The following is a 23,042-nucleotide window of genomic DNA, read 5'->3' on the forward strand; positions in this document are numbered from 1 at the left end:
AGATTTTGGAGTGATCCCTGAGGTCACTCTAAAACGAGTGAAAATGAACATTTTCACTCAAAATTCACTCCAATTTCACTCTAAATTCACTCTTTTTTGTAGGAGTGAATTTTTTCACTCGATTTTTTTAGAGAGTATACGATCATGAAAGATGTAAAGGGAAGAAGAAGAAGAAAAAGAAAAAGAAGAAGAAGAAGAAGAAGAAGAAGAAGAAGAAGAAGAAGAAGAAGAAGAAGAAGAATGGTCACTCACGGACCAATATAATGCATCTGCGTTGCATGTTCCCAAATAAAAACCACGAAAACATTAAAGCCTATTACGGCAATCTATGAGTCTGATGGATGTGATGACAGTTATACACCTATCTTCAAAATCCCTTCAATTGCATAATAAACAATGCAACAGTGAGGGGGTGCCTAAAATAAGTTGAGGTGCTAAACTTTCAGTAGCAACAGTTTAGGAGCTATTAAACAAGGACATGAAAATATAATCTATTTTCAGTGTATTCAAAGCTAAATTGTGGGTTAACAAAACCTAAAAATTTTTACCGGAAGTTGCCGGATCCATCAACAAGTAATTCATCAAACGTTCATACCAAATATTAGCGGGCACTGACTTCAACTTATAGTATTGCCATTTGCAGTAAGTGAACAAGTATTATTATTGTTAGCTCGGTGTCGCGACGAACCTTGTGTAGTTGAAAGATGGTATGGTTGAGAGGGGGCTTGACGTTCAGTCCAACTTTTTTTCTTTTTTTTTTTTTTGGTCGTGTGATGAGGTAATGACAAACCTCTTTATATGAAATGTATTATGAAAGAGCATGTAATTCTAAGAGGGATTCAAAGTTTATTTGATGAAAATTGGTTTTGGTAATGGCTGAGATATCCAAAACGATGCTATTTCTTGGGGATAAACTTCGAAAGGCTGGTCTAAGCCTATAACGCAGCGTTATTCCTCCATTTCTCTTGATATCAAGTACATTTTGTACATTTTTCGTTTGCCGTTATGATGTATGCTGTGATGTACAATACAACTGTCTTTTTATCAGATTCGTGGAAATAAATTGAATAGAATCCAGATAAAAGGAGTGACCCACCTTATATGTCATATTTCATTGTTTTAATTTGTTTTAGGATATCTCACCTATTTCAAAACCGATTTTCATCATAAAAACTTTGAATTCCTCGTAGCAATGCTCTGAAAGCAAGTCTTATTAATACCATTCATAACGTGTATCATGGACCACAGGGTTATATTGTGTGGTGGAGCGTGTTGTGTATTGTGCAGTTTTTTCTTTTCTTTTCTTTTCTTTTCTTTTTCGTGAAAGCACATGCTTTGAATGGCAGCAGTAGGCCTACACACGAGTGTGCATTCAAGCGCTAGTTGCTGGCGAACTCAAACAGCGCAGAGCGAGCGTAGTGTGTGTGTGTGTTGTGTGTGTGTGTGTGTGGGTGTGGGTGTATAATCTGTAACACTAGCCATATAGCGTACGTAGAATTAAAGCGCACCGTTGTGTACATTCATTCATTCGTGCAGTGAGAAATTACCGGGATTGGCGAAATCTGAAATAAAAATGCCTTTTTCACTGTGCATTTCACACGATATTCCATGATAGAAGTCATGGCATCACAGCGAGTGAAACTGAAGGATCAAATCTTGGACGGAATAGCGCGGTCTGTGAAAGAGGTAAGCCATGAAACTCGTCGACGTGTATTTGTTTTTGTGAGACGGTGTAAAACGTAAAACGCTACCCATAATGAACAGTCCCACATATTGAATAAATTTTACGTACGTATTGCATGTACAGTGCAAGTGCACACTGGTGGTGCCATGGACATGATGCATAACCGCACCAGAGCAGCGACCCTAATTCACCGGTGCGCTCCTTGTACACAGTGCTGTGGGAGCGCCCTGAGTCAAAAGAGTGCTATCTCTGTAAGTTGGAAAAGCAACACAAATTTTCGCGCAACAATAAGTTTCGTAATTTACCAACATAAGTTGGTAAACAAAACGCTTTTTTACTGTTATAATGTACGTACAGTATGCTGGTACGTTTCTTACCTTATTCATAATCATATGAAACGTTCACTTGTTAATTTCCACATTTTCATTTATCCCATGTAGTCTTGAAAAGACGTTTTTCTACGAGATCATCTCTATATACCAGTAGGGGTGCTGGTCCGAGAATGAGGATCGTATTTGTATATGAGGGTCGTCTTCGTATACGGTGACGACGTCGCAAGCTGCCGACTTCTCGGCGAACGGCGTCCCGATAAATGAGGACGCGTCCTTAAAAACCGATATAAGCTTAGAAACCTATGATTGTCCCCAAAAGTAAGGACGCAGAAGCGCGACTGTTCACTGCTTCTTGCTTTGACCCTCGTAAATAAGGACGATGTGCAATAAACAGAGATCACTGCTTTCCCCGTTTTCTGTGTGCCCATGCGTATGTTTTGTTGTAAGTTGAAGCTGACATACATGTAATACGTTGTACATGTATGATATAGGGCTATCTCTATAATACACTGTACAAACGTACCTTCGTTGTACCGCTGCATGCTGCGCATTGCGACATCAACAAGTCGAGCAAATTTTGCGTTTCTAGGACCAATATGGATCGAGTTTTATTAGTGAAATGCTCTTCAACCTAAATGTGAGTATCGATGTCCTACTATCATTGTGATGTTTATACAGCTACATGTACAAGCATAACATTGTACCTACAATCGTAGATCTATTTAAAATTTAGAAGATCTCTAGATCTAGATGAGCTTGGATTCATGGACGTTTCAGGATATACTGTAAATTGTGAATAATTCTTGCAAGCGGCCTATTGTAGCATGTTGACTTGTATGTGAAAGGCAGATGAGTTTCACGTCAGTTTACGTCTATCATTTAATTACTACAATTTTTAATTGAAAACGACACACATTTAGTATTTTCCATTCAATGTTATAGCGCTGACGAAACCTGCATGTATTAGAAGTCTTGTGTGGGTATGCATGTGTAACTGGGGGTGTTTGAGATACCCAAATGCCAGGAAATTGTTATCATACATCAAGAACAAACAAACAAACAAAACAAGCGCCAAGAAATCGGGTACCGGTACCAAACGCACAAGTACACACACACAAATCTTCACATTTTATTGCCAATTCTATAGACAAAAAAATCAGCTTTTAAACAAAAATAGGCACAGGTATCACAGTACACGATACATGCATGTATCCTTTCTGTGCTGACAATAATGCTATAGACTAGAATTATAATACAAAAAAAAGACAAAGCCTAATTACATTGTACGCCTAGAATAATGAAACATTCAGCAGTAAGATAACGTACTGGAAAGCAAAAAAAAAGAAGAAACAAATAGATCAGTGACAATTTAAGTATAACAGACATAATAATAAACTTAGTAAATTGTAAAAGATTTTAGAGTATTGAACGTGAAATTGCACTTTAATTGTTATTAAACAGTTACCAAACGGTTTGGCACAGACAGAGCTTGGCCTTGGAGTTGCCGAGGAGGGCACAAACAAAAGTATGACTTTATTATAGGAGCTGATGTCAAGACTTTTTATCTTTTGTCCTCGGAAAAAGATAGTTTGGTGACTTTTTTTCAGTTACAAACAGAATGGGCAGATGCTAAGCACATAGCTGTTCATACACAGCAACATATCAGGAAGGAATGTCCCTTAACATTATAAACAACACCGTTGGTCAAGTACACAATATTTTAACATTATGCGTACACTTTATGATCTTACTTTGATATCACACAAGTTTTCCCCGTTTCGAAATAAAAATGTCATTTTCTTTTTCTACAGAATTAATTCATGAGAAGTTAAGGTTACAGCATCATTCCCATCAAGAACAAGCTGAAGGAAAGTCATTGAGCAGTACTTCTGGATGTTAATTGCATGACAACAAGTGCAAGCTATGCTTCATGACGTCGTGACACTGGTACTGAGAGCCGCCGGGAAAGCCGACATTCGTGAGGAGCAAGCCGAACATGCGAACATGAATTGAGAGTAGCCCAACTTGCATGAACACGTGCCCTTCAACATCAATTTCTAGAACTGCTGTCGTGTTCTGTCCACCAAGATCATTCCCTAAATCAAAGAGAAGAACAAATACTATAATTAATGTGTACAACAAAAGTAACTCGGCAGTTTAGAGTGTAGTGGGCAGAATTATACATGAAATAAACACATCTGCACACTAAAAGGTATCTTGCCGAAGTACAGTGTACTGACGTTAGAACAAAGTCTTTGGGATCGGCAGTTTTGTTTCGTTGTATCAAAATTTTGTGTACAACAACACACAAAAAAAACAACACTCAAATATGTGATTATCGACTACTCATAATACGCAAAAAAGCAATATTAAATGCAATGCTATCACTTTAATTTCATCGATATTGTACATTTAATAGAGAAAGTTGTTTGTACTTCATGCTTAGTTTGAAATCACATCAAAGTAGTTGAGGATTCGAGTACTATTCTAAAGGTTTGTTGTTCCTAATTTCCGTTGTACTATAAAAGGTTTGCCGTTTCGACGGGTCGTCGGTTTTACGGCTCGCTATTCCCAAGGTTCGTAACAGTTGTTCAAAAGGTTCTTTTTTAAATGAAAAGGAAATTTATGGTTATTCTGAAAGTCCATTAATCCGAAATGAAGTATCATACGATTTTTCCGAAGGTTTGTTCATCTTCAATGAAAGGTTCTTTTTATATGAAAAGGAAATTTAAGGTTTGCTATGCTGAAAGTCCATTAATCCGAAATGAAGTACCGGTATCATTCGTTTTTTCCGAATGTTTGTTCATCCGTCAATGAGAAAATGTTAGTTATTTCATTTCGTTTATCATAAAATGGAAATAAGGTTCATTGTTCATAAAAAAGATCGTTCATCCTTAAATGAAAACGGTTCATTATCTGAAGACTTGTTGATCTAAAAACAATGATGTATGTTTTTGTTAGCAGTCCTATAATCACCTCTTCATTTTCGGATTAACAAACGATTTTCATTTCCGATTAACGAACCTTGAAACACAAAGATTCCAAACATTTTTAGGTTAAGGAACATTCGTAATAGCGAACCTTATTTCATTTTCGGATTACTGAACGCAAGGAAAAATGAATCTTCGCAGTAACGTCATATGCTATACAAACTATGTCGCAATGACGGACAGTAGTTTATTTCGGATTTGCAACGAACATCTAGGTACACTGCAAACAGAATTTGTGTGTTTTGGAATTACGAACCTTCGGAAAAAACGATCGTTATTTCATTTCGGATTATCTTATAATATGGCCTAATGCAAGTTCCCTGAAACGCAGAGCGATTGCTATTTAAACCCACAAAAATGTGATGCGTTCTTCATCAAAGAGACGCTCGCTAAATTTGTCTTGTGCTGAAGTCATGCTGTATATCGTAAGCGTCCCGCATGTCGTTATAGGACCTTATAGAATAAATTTCGTTCATTTTTCTTTTTCAATGTCGCCCGGAAATTACTTCGTTCAATCGAAAATTTAGCTATAAACGTTTTACTTTTGAGCGACTCAATGACGTTTATTTTTAGATCTTAATTTTTGCATGTGCTTCGACGTTGTAACAATATGTCGTTCGTGGTAACGCAAGTGCACCATATCAGCTCCTCTTGCCAACGCAACATGCAGAATCATTGTTGAGCATTAATAATGATTCAGGAAAGAGTGGAGAGCCTATTTCAGGGCTGCCATTATCCTACACATCGTACGATCTTACCTTGCTCAACTTCGATTGTGCTGTTGGGATCTGTGCCATAAGACAAGGAAAGAAAATATATAAAAAACTGTTACGAAATGTTCCAGTTTCACAGAGAGAAATACAAATATGCAGTGTGATATTAATACTGAATCAGATTGGTAGCAATATATCAATGTTACTTTTATGTGTAACGTTGCTTACCTTGTTCGTTTTGGCCTTCATTACGCAACTCCGTCATTTCCTGAATGTGAACATCCATCAGTTCTTGGAGGTCATCTTCATGAAATTAACAGATGTAATTTGGTTAGTACACTGTATACTTGCATCTAGATTCAAACAGAATTGATGTGGCACACGTGTAACACTTCTAAAGAAGTACGCATGTAATTTGTTTCTGCTTATGATGCGCTTATGATGCAATAACCAATAAAACAAATGTGATACAATTGTATCATCATTCACCGACCAATTAATGAAGCATGCGTGTGGGCCATCATGTGAGAAGTTCTGGTAACTTTTCTTACCATAGCACTGGCCTCTCCCCTCACTTGACTCCACGATGACGGGCGTGCTACCGCCGGACCTACAGGTGAGAGCTCACCCTCATAGATACAATGATTCATAAAATCAAACACAGTTTGGTTAAACTATCAGCACTGCATACTCTATAACTGTAGTGCGACCAGTCTTTAAAATTGCTGCAGTACTCGCTTACGGGAGCCATTTTCAAGTTTATTTTATAAATCATTTGATCATAAGGATTTTAAAAATGGGAATATCATTTAGATGCGATTGAAAGAAGTATCTTTGATAATTTCGTTTCCACTGTTTCACAATTATTTTTTTTCGTTTGTTTTTGTTTTGTTTTGTTTATAGAGTTTTGTTGTTAGTTTTATTCAACCGTTCCTTGAATATTAAAGCACTTCCCGTTTTGTCTTTGATCATTTAAATGCCCATGTGCATGCATACATTATACATGGGAAACTAGCGTCGGTAGCTGCGCACGTGCAGTCGGACATACAACACATTACTAGTAAGTAGTTTTCAACACAACGATGTGTTCACAACGGGATTTGTAGGTACCGGCATACAGTCGCCAAACCAGACAATCGGAAATCGGAATATTAATTAACAATAATTAGAATTAATATTTTATTCATAAGAAATATTCATACCGTTCAAATTTGCCGTAATTCCACTGCAAAGTGCATTGGTGACTTCGTAGGTGTGTTAAGTTGCTCCATGATGCGTGTACATGTATTGCCATTGACAGCACAGCGACTTTCACATTTCGCGCGATGAATCCACGGGAAGACGGACAACCCACAAAAGTAGACGGTGAACTAGGGGTATTTGTACACGAGGAATCCGTTTATCGCATCTAGAACGTGCGGTTCGGTACCCCTAAGCCCGCAAAGCCCCGAGGAAAAAGATCGTCCGCGAAAAAGCTACCGATCCCGATTTTCGCGGACGCGATTTGTCCGCGTTTACGAAGATACCCTCGTTTGTGCGGACGATCCGCATTCTCGGACCAGCACCCCTACTGTATACATGTACCTCCCATTCATTCTTTGGCTTTTGATGCAACCTTTGCGTGGCACTTTACGCATTGGCGATATGAATAACGCATGAGTGATGAGAGTCGCGATGATTTTACTTTTAGCCTTTGAAGTTTGAACCAGGCCCTTTCGCTGCACGCTGTGTAGTGGCGAGTGAAAGGGTTCGAGTGAAACGCGCCCTCACCAGCTCCCAGCGAGTGATCGGGAGCCACACGATGTGGGCAATTCCATGGGAATGTGGACATGGCACTAAAATTTCAACTTTATCATATTGCAAAAGAATTACTCATTATGTATTACCCATATATTGAAGTTAAAGAAACTCAAAGAATTATATCAATCGGTCAAATATTTCCCGAGAAACAGCTACAAATGTTGAAGACAATTTTTCAGTCATCCAAATTGCTAAAATGCATGCTTAACTTGATATAATTTTTTTTAATAGAAAAATTCTGCTAGCACTTCAGTTGATTTATTTTAAAGAAGCAAATTGGTTCTACTTCAGTCTCCCATGAGGAAATTTTTATGCCACCTTCAAAAACTTCTAATCACCACATGAAAGTTCAGCCCTTGAGCCATGTAACGCGAGTTACCAAAACAAGAAATATTTTTCATTCTGAAGGAAGCAGTGGAGGTAATTTGTTGGGAATCATAATTTTCTAAATTCATCACACCCTGATACTGTACACAGGATGTTGACTTGAATAAACACTGTTATCACATTAAAAAATGTCAATGAAAAGTGTAACGCGAGTTACCATGTAACGCGAGTTACCGGCATGTAACGCGAGTTACCAACTATAAACACAAGTTTCCCCCAACATAAGCAAATTTTAGCACTTAATTGAGCTAGATTGTGGTGAAAACAATCAAATGCAGTGCTATACACACTATGCTGGACTGAAACAAAGGAGGGCAGCCTAATAAACTGTGATTAACATCAAGGCCACTGATCACATGCCACATTGAAGAGTCTAGCCTGGCTTTCACTGCATACTGTACATGTATCCAGCAGTGAATGAGACCATTAGATTTATCTTTTGAATTTCCTGCATCAGTATTACAGAATTTTTATTACAGAATGCTATAAAGCACAGCAAGTGTTGGTTCTAATCCTTGTTCGGTGGTCTACTGAAGATGACACCTGTCCGGAGATCAGGAGGTTGTGGGTTCGAATCCTGCTCAAGTATGTATGCCCATGATTTTTTTTTATCATGGCTACTAATAAAACACTGATCAATTCAGTGAACTTATTAACGTTGATGTCGGGCAATTTGTCAATCAGTTGCAATGAAAACATCTCAATGGAAGAATTTCCTGAATTTGAATAATTACGCAGTACCCACTGCATGTTATAAGGATTAGAACCAGCACTTGCTGTCGGGCGAAAGCACGGTGGTCTAGTGGAGATGACACCTGTCCGGTGATCAGGAGGTCGTAAGTTTGAATACTGCTTGAGTATGTACAATTGTACGCCCATGACTTTTTTATCATGGCTACTACTAAAACACTGATCAATTCAGTGCTTATTTACGTCGATGTAGGGTAATAAGCCAGTTCGTATACACTGTAGCTCATGTACACATTGGTACAAATGACCTTTCTTTTTTCTCAGTTGGTTCGGCACTTCACTTGTTTTCAAAGCAGCATAATGCATATAAGCTTGCATGAAATAACAATTTATGGAACTTCTGTTCAAAAAAAGAATGAACTTGCATTTAGATCAGGGGATCAGAATACTCACATCAGTTTATAATTTAGCAGGCATCCATTTCATTGTTTTGTATTGAATGCAGTAACAGCTTATTTCCGTTTATATTGCAAAATACCATTCTGGCTGTCAGGTGGATGTGCTGGCAAGCATCATTTAGATAAGGATCGCATGAATAATCATCGCATCACAGATGCTTATGTCAGTGAATTTACAAACCAAAATGCCTGTTCGTACAAATGATCTTTTGTTGTTCATGCACAAAGTGGAATTACGAACTGGTCTTTTTGTCAATCAGTTGCAAAGAAATGTACTAGTTTTCACTCCTCACAAAGATAGGATTTGAATTTTTGAAAGATTGTAAGCTGTTTCGTAAACTTGTATAGGGTTTGATACTTTTATGTTTTGTTTTAGAAAGACTTACAACATTTTTCATCTTTACACTCTGAAACTTACAATGTAATAATACACCTATATCATCTAGTATATTCAAACATATTCAAGGTCTCTATGAGGAGTGAAGCTCTTATTAGTCTTAAACACACTCTTCTATTGGGTTTATTAGTAAAATATTTGTTTAACATTTATTCGTTTTACTATCTACACAAATAAGCATCTCTCAGATTATTCAACACAAGATTCAGTGCCATCAGAACAATTGTATGTCATCAATTTGTGTCACCCTGTGTTTGTGGACATAATGTAACGCGAGTTACCGTAACGCGAGTTACCGACATAAAGGCTTCCTACATTTTTCCAGGTCATTGTTATTCAACTTTGATATTGTTAATTTATGAGTCCTAACCCACTGTCAATTCAAGGTAGGAAAACTTTTATCAAGATTGTCTAGTATGAGGAGACTTTTCAAAAAGAGGTCTTCATAGAATTGACCATGTCCTTTTTGTGTAACGCGAGTTACCAAAATTAAATGATTCAAGAATCCCAACATGTTTGTCCTTTATTTTTCTTTCTGGATTCATTTGGTTGGTGTATGTCTACTTAACCCATGATGAAAAAAGTAACTTGTAGATCCTACCAATTACAAAGATATTGGCACATTATCCCAAAAATGTACCCATTATTTGTAACGCGAGTTACCGTGGAATTGCCCATGTGGCGCAGCAAGAGTGCCTGGACCTGGTCAAAAAGGCTACAGTGCTACCGACTCGCGCAAGCACAGAGATTTCAAATCCCGTCTTCGTGAGCGGTTTTTGATCTCGGAGATCCCTGTCGACCGAATCACTTAAAGTCATTAAGGTTAAATTTAACCGCGATAGTACGCCTTTCCAGATCCGAAATCCTACAATGCGCAGCCCCAACGCGTAGCGAGCATGATGATCGCGTAGCGTTGGGGCTGGTTGCAGTTACAGCGACCCTCTAACCACACCAGTGACCCCAACCAGCCAGCTGTTACTGGTTATAGTGCCCCGTGCCGGGGTAAACTGGTGCAGTGCCTTAGTTGGTGGTAGTCGCGTTGCTGTAAAGTGTTACTGTTAGTCTGTTGTTTGTTGCGCGAAGAGCGGAGCCTGTCCCCCACCCCTCACTGTTTGCCCTCCTTACAACCCCCATATATGTCACTTCCCTCCTCAATATTCTCCTCTTTCTAGGCTTGTATTCTGCCAAGCAATGATCCGGATAAGGACTAGAAACACATTGTGGTAATTTTTATACTGCAAACCTTTTTCCCTCATTTGCTTTGCCATGCAAACTAACTAATAACATTAGATGTTCTATACACAGCCCAGTCGCTGTAAAAACGCGACAGGGCTGTACCAGGCACAGGGTAGTGCACAACAACAAAGCGAACACGAAGCAAGCATGATGATCGCATTGAGTTTATGAGATACTTGACATCATTTTTGTCACCTCAAACTCACTAAAAACAATCTTCATTAAATAGACTTCATTTCTATGTTATAGATATTGACATCCACAGTTCACAACATACCGAAAATGAAGATTATATGCAGTGTGTGTGAACGGTACATCGTCTATCACTGACGGCCACTTTGAATGAAAGTGCAGCTCCGATCGCGTGAACTCCCGATTATTCAAAGTGGCCGTCAGTGAAAGACAATGTACCCACTGTTTGCATATATAATCTTATAATCATATAATCGACATTAAACATAGAAATGAAGTCTAATTAATGAAGATTATCTTTACTGAGTATGAGGTGACAAAAATGATGTCAAGTATCAAAACTCAAAGCGATCGAGATGTTCTCTTCATGTTCGCTTTGTTGTTGTGCACCACCCTGGTACAGCCCTGTCGCTTTTTTACAGTGACTGGGCTGTGTATAGTTACAGATATACATGCAAACCTTCAAGCAACACATAACAGCTGTAAGTTTTGAAGCAGTGTAAATATAGATCAAGATACATACAAAACTCAGACTTTCTCTTGTCTTTTCCCCTCACACAGGTTCAGGCGTATGCCTTTAGCTCTGATGGGGAAGTTGTCAAAATTGGCAACGAGGCACGTCCTCTACAGAGACTCGTTGAACACTTGGACCATGCGTTTCTACATGGGTAAGGAAGAAAGTATTAAAACCCAGAGACATGTTTTCTTATAAAATTAGAATAGTCTCTTGTCATGCGCATTTCTTTTATCATGGTAATTGTAAAAGCTTGCAAATACAAATGATTTTGTAATGATTCTCTGCATCACAAATGATGATTTTTTTTCCTGTATTTCTATGTTTGTACGGCTCTTAGAGTCTTACATTTTTACTGTACTGTATGTTCTTTTTGTCAGATGTAGAAATAAAATGAAATGGATAAAATAGCAAAAAAAAAGTGTTGTCCAGGTGCATGATAATGTTCAGTCCATATCCAGTCTGAGAAGAGTGGATGTAAACTAGTGCTCGGATCACTATTGGATCTAATGCATTTTCTTGTAATGATACAAATGTAACTTTGAAAGTGCCTGCCTTGTTTGTTTCTTTAATTGACAAACAGGTTGAAACAAATCACTCCTGGTTACTGGGTGTTTGTGAAGCGTTTCACTCACAAGCTTCTTATTTCTGACATCAAGGCATTGGATCGGTTGGCAACGGATCTTGGACGGAGTAAGTCACCTTCCTTAGTTCTTGACAATTTGTACTGTACCTACATTGTAGGATAAGTTCTGACATGTAAAGTATTATCAAAGTATTGAATAAGAACTTGTCTGAAGTTGAAAGTGTTTCTTACATTTTTTACCCCCGCCAAACGAAGTTTGAAGGGGGTATGTAGGAATCAGCGGACGGTCGGTCGGGCGGTCGGTCGGGCGGTCGGTCCGTTGCAAATCTTGCGTGGCGAACTACTTCCTCAGTTTTCAACCGATTCCCATAAAACTTGGCACAGATGTGTGCCTTGGGTTGTAGATGTGCAAGACGTATTTTTTGACAGTACCCAAAAGTACGTTGCCATGGTAACGGCATATTATGGGCAAAAATGGGTACAAATCTTGCGTCGCGAACTCCTCCCACAGTTTTTGATCAATTTTTATGAAATTAGGTACAGATGTTCGTCTGAATATGTTAATGTGCAAGACACATATTTCCGCAGTGGCAAAAAGTGCGTTGCCATGGTAACGGCATGTTATTGGTAAAATATTGGGCAAAATGCTTCATGGCAAAACTGCTTCATCAGTGTTCTTCCAATTCTCATGGAATTCATATTGAATGTTTGTCTTAGGATATAGGTCAGCATGACACATTTCTTGACAGTGACAAAAAGTATGTTGCCATGGTAACAGCTCACATATTATGAGCCAAAATGATGGAAAATTTTGTGTTGCAAACTACTTCCTCAGTTTTTGCCCAATTTCCATGAAACTTGGTACAGATGTGTGCCTTTGGTTGTAGATGTGCAAGACACATTTTTTGACAGTACCCGAAAGTACGTTGCCATGGTAACGGCATATTAATGGCAGAAGATCAAGGAAAGATCTTGCGGATTTAACTACTTCCTCAGTTTTTTGACCAAAGCTTATGAAATGTGGCACACACCTTGATCTTGGTGGGAAGATGTGGAAGACATATTTTTCGGACGTGTCGGAAGCTGCGTTGCCATGGTAACGGCATATAAATGGCAGAAGATCAAGGAAAGATCTTGCGGATTGAACTACTTCCTCTGTATTCGACTGAAGCTCATGAAATGTGGCGCACACATTGGTCTTGGTGGGAAGATGTGCAAGACATATTTTTTGGACGTGTCAGAAGCTACGTTGCCATGGTAACGGCATATTAATGGTGGAGGATCAAGGAAAGATCTTGTGGATTGAACTACTTCCTCAGTTTTTGACAAAAGCTTATGAAATGTGGCACACACAATAGTCTTGGTGGGAAGATGTGCAAGACATATTTTTCGGACGTGTCGGAAGCTGCGTTGCCATGGTAACGGCATTTAAATGGCAGAAGATCAAGGAAAGATCATTCCTTGGGTAAGACTGTCATCACGGGGCGGGGGTATTAATCACCTTAAGTGATATTTCTAGTTTTTTAGCTCACCTGAGCCAAAGGCTCAAGTGAGCTATTGCGATCGCCCTTCGTCCGGCGTCCGTCGTGCGTCGTCCGTCGTGCGTCGTCCGTCGTCCGTCGTGCGTCGTGCGTCGTGCGTAAACTTTTTACATTTTCATCTTCTTCTTGAAAACCCCAAGACCGATTTTCATCAAACTTGGCAGGTAGCATCCCTAGGGGGTTAGGAACTCAATTTGTTAAAATGGGCACCATGCCCCACCCAGGGGGCCCCCAGGGGGGCCCAAACCCCCCAAAATTAAGGAATCTGTAAAAATCTTCTTCTCTAGAACCAGAAGTGATAGAGCTAAGTTAATAATATGAGTTAGTACATTGATGACTGTAGTTTCAAGTTTGTTCATGGCAGAATCAGGGGTGCCCCCCTTGGGACCCAGGGGAGGGGGGTGGGGAAGGGTTCTAATGGGGCCTAAATTGTACATTTTCATCTTCTTCTTGAGAACTCCATGACCCATTTTCACCAAACTTGGCAGGTAGCATCCCTAGGGGGTTAGGAACTCCATTTGTTAAAATGGGCACCATGACCCACCCAGGGGGCCCCCAGGGGGCCCAAACCCCCCAAAATTAAGGAATCCGCAAAAATCTTCTTCTCTAGAACCAGAAGTGATAGAGCTAGGTTAATACTATGAGTTAGCACATTGATGACTGTAGTTTCAAGTTTGTTCATGGCAGAATCAGGGGTGCCCCCCTTGGGACCCAGGGGGGGTGAGGAGGGGTCCTAATGGGGCCTAAATTGTACATTTTTATCTTCTTCTTGAGAACCCCATGACCCATTTTCACCAAACTTGGCAGGTAGCATCCCTAGGGGGTTAGGATCTCAATTTGTTAAAATGGGCACCATGCCCCGCCCAGGGGGCCCCCAGGGGGCCCAAACCCCCCAAATGAAGGAATCTTTAAAAATCTTCTCTAGAATCAGAAGTTATAGAGCTGAGATAATACTATGAGTGAGTACAGTAATGACTGTAGTTTCAAGTTTGTTCATAGGAGATCCAGGGGTGCCCCTCTTGGGGGTGGGGGGGGGGGGTGGTTGGAAGGGTCCAAATGGAGGCCTGAATTGTACATTTTCATCTTCTTCCTGAAAACCTCATGATGGATTTTTGTCAAACTTGGCAGGTAGCATCCCTAGGTGGTCAGGATCTCAATTTATCAAACTGGGCACCATGCCCCACCCAGAGGGCCCCAGGGGGCCCCAATTCCCCCAAATTAAGGAATCTTGAAAAAATTGGGCCGTTATTGTACATTTTCATCTTCCACTTGAGAATGCCTCGTCAAATTTTGGTAGAGCTGTGAATAATTTAGATTAGTGACTGCGTGAAAGGTGAACTTGCGATACTCAGGTGAGCGCTAGACCCGCGGGTCTCTTGTTTTTGTATTCATTTCCTGAAAGCTCTAGCAACTGTGATGTCATGAAAGTTAGCAGACTAAGCAATCATGACTGCATACATGTATCTATTAGACAGTAGGAATTTAATTAAGATTATGAATGACTGCAATTTGAAATACTTTGTGTGAGTGCACTGGTAACCCACTGAATAGAAAATTTAAAGGTTGTCACCTTGACTTAACATTACGCACATGTTGAACTTGCTCTTAAATATTGCTGTGTTGCCTACATGTATTACAGGAACGTGGATAATGAGGCATGTGTACAAGTATGCATCAATTTGTGAACTGAATCTGTTTTTAAAGTTTTCCTGCTGTAGAAACAAACATGGCAGAAGTGTGGTTTCTGTTGGCAGAATGTATTCAGGATTGTTTGTAATTTAGCAAGTACCAGATCAAGTGTGCTAATAAAGTACAATTGTACAGAGAATACCAGACGGTATATGATGCAGGTCATGCCACTGTTTGCCATACAAAGATAAGTGTTACTTAATAGCTCAGTATGTTGTTTTCTTATTTGTGAAGGTGAAATACTCTTCAAGGCATAATTTACCATTTGCAGATGAAACAAAACCCAGCATTAGTGCTTTAAAGTACATGTAGTTCTAAAAAAACCCAGCATTAGTGCTTTGATTGTAGTTCTAAAATATGAGTTTGGAATAGAATCAACTGCTGTAAAAATTTGAATCCGTAACATCAATGATAAGTATTGTTAAATACACAAAATGTGAACAATGTGTTTCCAGACTATCAAAACCCTCGACAGTTATGGTTTGATGAGAAAAATACTGATATCTCCTATTTTAAGCTTTATTGCAAAAATTGTATATATGGAAGGATGTTTTGTGATACAACAGATCTACATGTGTGCATCAAATGTGATATCTTTAACATTTTTTACTCACTGTTCCCAAAGGTAAACAGGACCTATTATAATGTATCAACATTTTAATATTTGATCAAATTGTCTTTGAATTGATGTTGCAACACAAATTGTAATTTTTTGTTTATTCCATTCCATATTGGTATTTGTGAATAATTTACCATAGATTAAATAGAAAGTATGTAATGATTGCTTTTTGTCATTATTTCTATCATTGCTCATTTAGCTAGTTTAATTTCTTGTAGAGTGTAAAGCAAAATACTTAATCCACAGTAGGGCCTTGGTGTGATGAGTGACAAATGACACATTTGCCAAATTTTTTCCCTGTGCCATATTCAGGCCGAGCATGGCTATACCAATCTTTGAATGAAGGAGCATTGGAAAGTTATCTGAGATGCTTCCTTGGCAGTGATGACATCCTCCGCAAGTTTTACATAGAGTAAGTTTGCAAATCTTTTACTTTCCTGAGGAATTTCTCCTCTGCCCTTCTTCATTCTTTATTGATTATATTCCTTTATGAATTTCAGCAGTTATGAGACACAAAGATGTGTGTGGGATATTATATGTTTCTGAATGTATCTGTATGAGATTGTTGTTTCTGCTCATGTCTTGATATTATTACAAGAGGGTATAATCATTGTACATCCAGGTACATTGTAAGTGTGCAGTCACGTTGAGTGTACATACTGTAATTGTTTTTGTTATGATGTGCATCTTGGAATGTACGAGTACAAGTAAAACTGTGATTTTTCTGAGTTTGTATGAACTTGTGTTTGTAGTCTGAGTGTGTGTATGCAGAATGTATAAAAATGTTGTATTGCTTGTAAAGATGGTTGTAATAGGGCAGCAATGTGTACTGGGTTCATCGAGTGCAAGACACCCATAAATAATGGGGTGTTGTACAGACTTTATTGGTTGAGGAGGCTTTGCATTGAATGGATGTTTGACCATTCATGGTCATGTTTGTAGGGAGAAGGTATTATAATTAATGTAAATCAGGTGTGTTTATTACTAGAATTAATGTACTGTAGACCACTCCAAGAAGACACTTGAGCTCACAATGTGTGAACTCTTGTGTGGTATGAGGACATGTTTGCCTTTACAATGGAGGAAACAGTAAAGTCATTGAGGGAAAGTTACTACCAAGCAAGTAACTCTGTTGACAGATACACCATTCATATTGACAAAACATAATCTCAAAACTGCTTTCATCTCAAGATTACCTACGGATTCCATTTAAAGGACATCAGTTTTATCATTGTTTGCTGGGTTAACAGGCTGGAATATACAATGTACATCATACTGCAATTGTGCAATGTGATCGATGTAGTTTGTTGTATACTGCAGGCCACTGCTTGCCCCCAATCAAAACCATGGTAATAGGTAGTCTCCCTATCAAAAGTAAAAGTTTGTGTGTGTGGCCATTGCTTTTAAAGGGAAGCAGTCCTGAGATTTTCACTGTACTGATAATTAAGAAGAGTAAAAAATATAACCTCTCACCAATTTATGCGCGTGGACATCAAAAATTGTCTCCGTACGCGATTTTTAAAAAAATAATTCCTGCGAGCGATCGTGTAAGAGCCTGCCAAAAGGTGCAACGTCATTGATGCCCTACTCTCAAGTTGACAGCCATGCCTCAGAAAACCAATTTAAGTGTTCAAAATGATCATATCTGATTTTTTCATAAAATGTGACAATATGTGGTTTTATTATTTCGAACAAAATATTTCAAGCTTATTTATATATACAATTAATATAAAAATGAATAGTAAACATGTATTTATAAATAACTAGGGATGACGAGCAGAACACCGCTGCAAAGAGTTGTGCATCGATGACGTATGACTCTCCGCCAAGACTTGCTCATTTGCAGAGTCACACTTTTTTAACCGAAATGTACGAGCTTATTTGGTGATTTGAAAGTTTGTTTTTGATGAAAGTAGTTCATTGGAGGTACCAACAACAACATATTTTCTTAAATTTCGTGAGGACTGCGTCCCTTTAAGCACTACAGTATGTGTGAAAATGTTGTGCTGCTGAAAATTTCCCTGTTTCACAGAAAGTATGCAACTCGTATCAAGTGATCGTAGATATCAAAATACCCGTTGTATGAGTCAAGCTTCTTATATAGCATACACTGTACTATTCTGAAATCTGGAACCAAAGTAATGAAGTCCATTATTGTTAATTTAAAGTCAATTTTAGATAGATTTCAAACCCTAATTTAGAATTCTGATGCTGAACTTTGTTCATCACCATGTTAAATTGCGACATTGTACATATTGGTAGCAGTCCCACATGCTGTATTTGTTTTCTGTTTATCAGAACTGCCACAGTTGCTCAGCCATCAACAAAATTAACAATTTAGACTGTGTACAAGGTCTGCCAAAATGTTACACCTGTCGTCGAAGCATATCTTACACATAATATGCTCGGATGAAAGTTTGAAGCAGGACAAATGAAGAGAATAGGCCTAAGTATGTCTTCTTTGCATCGCGTTTTGCCTCCCTCATCAGGGTAAGAGTAACTGTTCAAGAGATGAGACAGTAAAGTTGTTCAAACACAGCCACTTAACCCTCCACGCTGAACCTCCAAATCCTCAAACAGCATAGATTCAGTGGACCCGATAATCTGCATTGTAGAAGCAATGTAGCATTGGATGTCTGTGTGTCAATAAATTTTAGTATCTGGTCTCATGATTGGGAAATTAATCTTGTTCCATTGTACATGCTGGAAGTAGGAACTAGAGGGTTAAGTTCAAACAGATAGCATTTTATTATTCCTATAAGGTACCATACTGTGATTGATGATGTAGAATCTGATCTGATCAGTGTACACATGTATTGTAGACTACTTTCTTAGTAATACTAAAAACTTTCATCGGCTGGGGATGATGAATAATTAAATGACTGAGCTTCAACCAACCTTGAATTGTAGAGGGCAAGCTTTCGTCCTCTCCTGAGGACTTTCTCAAGCCTAATGCAGTGGAGTGTTGTCTTGCTGCCGTTGCCTGTCTTTATTAATCACTGGACCATAGATTGGTGAAAGGGTATATCCCGAGTCTCTGTTGAGAGCTGGATTGACCCTTCTGATCCAAAGTGCTTCCTTTATTTTTCTTTTCAACCAGTTGCTTTCAAAGTCAATGATACGCGCCTCATCCCATTCAATGTTGTGTCCTGTGTTGTGAGAGTGCTCAGCTATCGCCGAGTGTGATGGATTGTTTAGTCTCAGTGCCCTTTTGTGTTCCTTGAGTCTCTCGTTCAAGGTTCTGCTGGTTTCCCCAATGTAACAATCATGGCAATCAGCACAAGTGATCTTATATACAATGCCTGACCTTATTTGCCTTGGGACTTTGTCTTTAGCATGGACTAGTCTACTTCTCAGGGTATTAGAGCTCTTGAATGCAATGTCAATGTCCTTGTTGTGGAATGCTCTTTTCAGACGGGAGGATATGGTGTTTACGAAGGGGAGGACTACCCTAATGCTAGCCTCCTTTCTTTCCTTTGTGGGTGACTTAGTTCTTGTTTTGTCCTTGGCTTTTTGTCTCATCCAAGCTGGGTATCCACATGCTGCAAGGGCCTTGTCAATATGGTGGAATTCACTCCGTAGTGCATCATTGTCAGAGGTTACATTTCGAGCTCTCAAATACAAAGATCTAGCAACTCCCTCCTTTGTGTTGAGTGGATGATCCGAGTCGAAGTTCAAATAGGAGTCAGTGTGGGTTGGTTTCCTGTACACAGTGATAGAAACTGAAAGGTCGTGGTTGACAGAGACCTTTGTGTCTAGGAAATTCAATGACCTTTGAACTTCTTGCTCAACAGTGAATTCAATATGTTGGTCTATACTATTGATGTACTTAGTGAATTCGTCAATATGGTCTCTGTCAATGATAACAAAAGTGTCATCCACGTATCTCCACCAGATTCTAGGGGGGTGGGGGGCATTCGAAAAGATCTCTTCTTCCAGATGTTCTAGATACAAGTTACAAACGACCGGTGAGATAGGTGATCCCATAGGTGTTCCATGAGTTTGTTGATATAACTTGCCATTGTAAGTGAAGTAGGTATTTTCAAGACAAATACTCAACAGCTGACCAATTTCATTCGGGCTTAAACCTGTTCTATCATCAAGTGTTTGGTCTTCTTGTAGATGCTCTATCACAATTTCCACAGCCCGTTTTACTGGAACACTTGTGAAAAGGGAACTGACATCATAGCTCACCAGTTTCTCATTGGCTGTAACTTTGCAAGATGTCACCTTCTCAACAAAATCTGTTGTGTTCACAATATGTCTATCTGTGCGACCAACAATTGGTTGAATTATCTCAGCAAGGTGTTTGGCAAGATTATATGTGGCTGAGTCAACAGAGGAGACAATAGGCCGCAGTGGAACGTTGAGTTTGTGAATCTTGGGAAGACCATAAAGTCTAGGGACAGTGCATGGGCACGAAACAGAAGGAGAGACACGATAATAAGTTTTCTCTTCGATATGACCTTTGTCCTTGAGCTCCCTCAAAGTTTTTGATAAGGAGGATTTCAACTTACTTGTGGGATCCCTCTTGAGACTGGAGTAGGTATTGGTGTCCGAAAGTAATTGTTCCACTTTCTCTTGATAGTTAGACTTGTCCAAAATAACTGTAGCCCTTCCTTTGTCGGCTGGAAGAATAATTAGATCTTTATCTTTTGCCAAACTGTTGAGTGCTGCATTTTCGGATCTAGAGACATTAGGTCTGGGGGGTTTAGCAGATTTCAAAATGCTGGCAACCTCAGACCGAAGGTTGTTAGCCTCATTTACCGGTAATTTGTGACATACCTGTTCAGTACTTGCAATAATGTCATCGTATGGAATGGACGGGTGAGTGATAGCAAAGTTCAATCCCTTTTCAAGAACACGGGATTGCTCTTCACTTAGTGCCTTAGAGGATAGGTTCACGACAAGTCGCTGATCCCTGGTGTTGGTTTCGCGGGCAGTCGACTTCAACTTCCGCGTTCTTGATTCCAGAAGATGTAATTTCTTGATGTGTCGTTCCTTGGTCTTCAGAAAGGTACGCTCCTGTCTTGCTTTGCACTGGATCTCCAATTCCTTGTAGAGGTCTTGTGTGATGGTGTTTTTAAGTGATGAGGAAAGAAATTCAATGCTTTGATTTAATCCATGGATCTTGTTGTGTATTTCCTGGATACGCTGGTGAAGAAGTTTACATTCAGTGTTCTTGATGAGTAGTTTACACGACGCGTTCTTGATGGGGCAACGTAGTTTCAAACTGGGAGGTGTTAAATCCAAGTCAAGACAACGATGTGTATACCGAAGATGGTTGCGGTAATTGGCGAGAGTGAGCAAGGTTTGTTCGTATTCCCTCGCTAGATGGAGGCCATCCAGGCCAAATAGTTCACGAATGATACTAAAAACTTTCATCGGCTGGGGATGATGAATAATTAAATGACTGAGCTTCAACCAACCTTGAATTGTAGAGGGCAAGCTTTCGTCCTCTCCTGAGGACTTTCTCAAGCCTAATGCAGTGGAGTGTTGTCTTGCTGCCGTTGCCTGTCTTTATTAATCACTGGACCATAGATTGGTGAAAGGGTATATCCCGAGTCTCTGTTGAGAGCTGGATTGACCCTTCTGATCCAAAGTGCTTCCTTTATTTTTCTTTTCAACCAGTTGCTTTCAAAGTCAATGATACGCGCCTCATCCCATTCAATGTTGTGTCCTGTGTTGTGAGAGTGCTCAGCTATCGCCGAGTGTGATGGATTGTTTAGTCTCAGTGCCCTTTTGTGTTCCTTAAGTCTCTCGTTCAAGGTTCTGCTGGTTTCCCCAATGTAACAATCATGGCAATCAGCACAAGTGATCTTATATACAATGCCTGACCTTATTTGCCTTGGGACTTTGTCTTTAGCATGGACTAGTCTACTTCTCAGGGTATTAGAGCTCTTGAATGCAATGTCAATGTCCTTGTTGTGGAATGCTCTTTTCAGACGGGAGGATATGGTGTTTACGAAGGGGAGGACTACCCTAATGCTAGCCTCCTTTCTTTCCTTTGTGGGTGACTTAGTTCTTGTTTTGTCCTTGGCTTTTTGTCTCATCCAAGCTGGGTATCCACATGCTGCAAGGGCCTTGTCAATATGGTGGAATTCACTCCGTAGTGCATCATTGTCAGAGGTTACATTTCGAGCTCTCAAATACAAAGATCTAGCAACTCCCTCCTTTGTGTTGAGTGGATGATCCGAGTCGAAGTTCAAATAGGAGTCAGTGTGGGTTGGTTTCCTGTACACAGTGATAGAAACTGAAAGGTCGTGGTTGACAGAGACCTTTGTGTCTAGGAAATTCAATGACCTTTGAACTTCTTGCTCAACAGTGAATTCAATATGTTGGTCTATACTATTGATGTACTTAGTGAATTCGTCAATATGGTCTCTGTCAATGATAACAAAAGTGTCATCCACGTATCTCCACCAGATTCTAGGGGGGTGGGGGGCATTCGAAAAGATCTCTTCTTCCAGATGTTCTAGATACAAGTTACAAACGACCGGTGAGATAGGTGATCCCATAGGTGTTCCATGAGTTTGTTGATATAACTTGCCATTGTAAGTGAAGTAGGTATTTTTCTGTTCCTTGAGTCTCTCGTTCAAGGTTCTGCTGGTTTCCCCAATGTAACAATCATGGCAATCAGCACAAGTGATCTTATATACAATGCCTGACCTTATTTGCCTTGGGACTTTGTCTTTAGCATGGACTAGTCTACTTCTCAGGGTATTAGAGCTCTTGAATGCAATGTCAATGTCCTTGTTGTGGAATGCTCTTTTCAGACGGGAGGATATGGTGTTTACGAAGGGGAGGACTACCCTAATGCTAGCCTCCTTTCTTTCCTTTGTGGGTGACTTAGTTCTTGTTTTGTCCTTGGCTTTTTTGTCTCATCCAAGCTGGGTATCCACATGCTGCAAGGGCCTTGTCAATATGGTGGAATTCACTCCGTAGTGCATCATTGTCAGAGGTTACATTTCGAGCTCTCAAATACAAAGATCTAGCAACTCCCTCCTTTGTGTTGAGTGGATGATCCGAGTCGAAGTTCAAATAGGAGTCAGTGTGGGTTGGTTTCCTGTACACAGTGATAGAAACTGAAAGGTCGTGGTTGACAGAGACCTTTGTGTCTAGGAAATTCAATGACCTTTGAACTTCTTGCTCAACAGTGAATTCAATATGTTGGTCTATACTATTGATGTACTTAGTGAATTCGTCAATATGGT

General features: G+C 39.5%; 1 protein-coding gene across 1 annotated transcript in view; it reads left to right on the forward strand.

Annotated features, from left to right (window-relative positions):
• The first annotated feature begins 1,585 nt into the window (after positions 1 to 1,585).
• Positions 1,586 to 23,042, forward strand: part of LOC139729209 (pleckstrin homology domain-containing family M member 2-like) — a 44,037-nt gene continuing 22,580 nt past the window's right edge. Inside the window, exons 1-4 of the mRNA XM_071640175.1 lie at positions 1,586 to 1,686; positions 11,441 to 11,547; positions 11,977 to 12,086; positions 16,141 to 16,240. Coding sequence (XP_071496276.1) covers positions 1,609 to 1,686; positions 11,441 to 11,547; positions 11,977 to 12,086; positions 16,141 to 16,240 — 395 coding nt within the window. The 5' untranslated portion in view covers positions 1,586 to 1,608. The remainder of the gene's footprint in view (positions 1,687 to 11,440; positions 11,548 to 11,976; positions 12,087 to 16,140; positions 16,241 to 23,042) is intronic.

The sequence above is a fragment of the Diadema antillarum genome, unplaced genomic scaffold (assembly GCF_040938485.1).
Source record: "Diadema antillarum isolate AM-2024a unplaced genomic scaffold, OU_Dant_1.0 scf00000002, whole genome shotgun sequence".
NCBI classification, from domain to species: Eukaryota; Metazoa; Echinodermata; class Echinoidea; order Diadematoida; family Diadematidae; genus Diadema; species Diadema antillarum.